The following is a 1,849-nucleotide window of genomic DNA, read 5'->3' as shown; positions in this document are numbered from 1 at the left end:
TTTTCTTTACTCTCTTCATTTTCTTTACTCTCTTCATTTTCTTTACTCTCTTCATTTTCTTTGCTCTCTTCATTTTCTTTGCTCTCTTCATTTTCTTTACTCTCTTCATTTTCTTCATCTATTTTTTCTGTTTCCATATAGTTCTTTTCATTTAACAAAACATGCAGAATATCATTATTTAAAAAATCTTTTCTATCAAAAATATTTAGCATAGACAACTTTATTCTTTTAGAGATTGTCGTTAATTGTATTGTCAAAGGTACTGCTTCAAAGAGTAATATATTGTTTTTATCATCTTCATTATTTAATTGACTATTTTTTATTATTGTATTTATGTTAGTAATCGATGATTGATTTATATTATTTAAAAAACATTCATAATATTCATCATTAATATCTATATCTTCATATAATGTAGATGACATATTTGCATGTTCATTGTATTTATATTTTTTTATATCCATATAAAGAACACAAAATGTTTGAATTTTTCTAATATTTTTTACTATTCCTATTAGAAAGGATGACTCTTCTTTATTATCAATATGTATATGGTTATTATGTATATCACTTTTTTGTATGTCATTATTATATGTGTCTATCTCATTCTCATCATGATGATTTTTTTTATATGCATCTTTATTATTATTATTATAATACTTAATCAAGAGTATCCCTCTTTTTTCCACATCAATATTATCGAATGAAACAAATTTAAACGTGTCATTTTCTCTTCTACAGAATTTTAATTTATAAGATTTATGCAAGTCAAACGTTTTATATAAATTCTTTAGACCTATATACTTTTCATAATATATATTAAACAAATAATTTAAAATATATTTTCTTATTTGGAAATCTATTAAATGATTAACATCTTCCTTTCTCGTATCATTTTTTTCTTTAACATGTAAAGGAACAGGTGGAACAAAAAAAATTAAATGTAATGAATTTAAAACATTTATAAATATACTAGGTTTTAATAATAAAGATGTTAATATATTTTCAAAAAATTCAAAGTCTTTTTTTTTATTTTTTTCAAAAAATTCGGCTTTCAGAAATGATTTTTTTAATATTTCAAAATATACTTTCTTTTCTTCTAATTGTTTTTTTTCTTTATAAAATAAATATGTATCCCATATTTTATTTAATTTTATATAATTAATTTTGTTTTTGCATTTGCTCCAGTTTTCTTCAACAACACGTGTTGTAAGTTTTTTTTCATCATTATTATATATATCTTTTAAATTATTCACATCATCACTTTTGATATCTATTTTATTATTATTATTATTATTATTATTATTATTATTTTTATTTTTTTTTTTTTTTCTATTTTTATTACTTTCTTCTTTAGATACAATATTATATGTATTCACCTTTTCTTGTAATAACGACAATGTATGAGTAAACGTTTTTATTTTTTTACACTCGCCATTTTCTACACGCACTACAATATTATTCCTCTTAAACATCCACTCAATAGAAAAATTAAATAGGTTGCCTTTTTCTATTGTCAATTTACTATATTCAGGATTACATAATTTATATAATTTTATATAATTCTTATAATCTTTTTGATATATTATTTTATTTACTTTAAATTCTTGAAATTTCTCTAAACTTTTTTCATTTTCAAATATTTCATATTCTGTACCTTTTGATGAATAACTATATTTATTTATTACACCCCAATAATTTACATTTAACCTTTTCTTATTTATTAAATGTTTTATTAAATTATTCATTATATATCATATCTATATAATAAGGTGTTTTTATTTTATTATTTTTTTTTTTTTTTTTTTTTTTTTTTTTTTTTTTTTTTTTTTTTTTTTTTTTTTTTTTT

The 1,849-nt window shown here is 19.1% G+C and overlaps 1 protein-coding gene across 1 annotated transcript in view; it reads right to left on the bottom strand.

Moving 5' to 3' along the window:
* The window catches only part of PGSY75_1333900 (hypothetical protein), a gene marked incomplete at both ends in the record, with an annotated part of 3,789 nt that extends 2,041 nt beyond the window's left edge, over positions 1-1,748 (bottom strand). Inside the window, one exon of the mRNA XM_018787392.1 lies at positions 1-1,748. This exon is cut by the window's left edge and continues 374 nt beyond it. Coding sequence (XP_018640134.1) covers positions 1-1,748 — 1,748 coding nt within the window.
* Positions 1,749-1,849: the final 101 nt, after the last annotated feature.

The sequence above is a fragment of the Plasmodium gaboni genome, chromosome 13 (genome assembly GCF_001602025.1).
Source record: "Plasmodium gaboni strain SY75 chromosome 13, whole genome shotgun sequence".
Taxonomy (NCBI): domain Eukaryota; phylum Apicomplexa; class Aconoidasida; order Haemosporida; family Plasmodiidae; genus Plasmodium; species Plasmodium gaboni.
The sequence above is the reverse complement of the archived record's forward strand: the minus strand, read 5'-3'. Positions and strand labels throughout refer to the sequence as shown.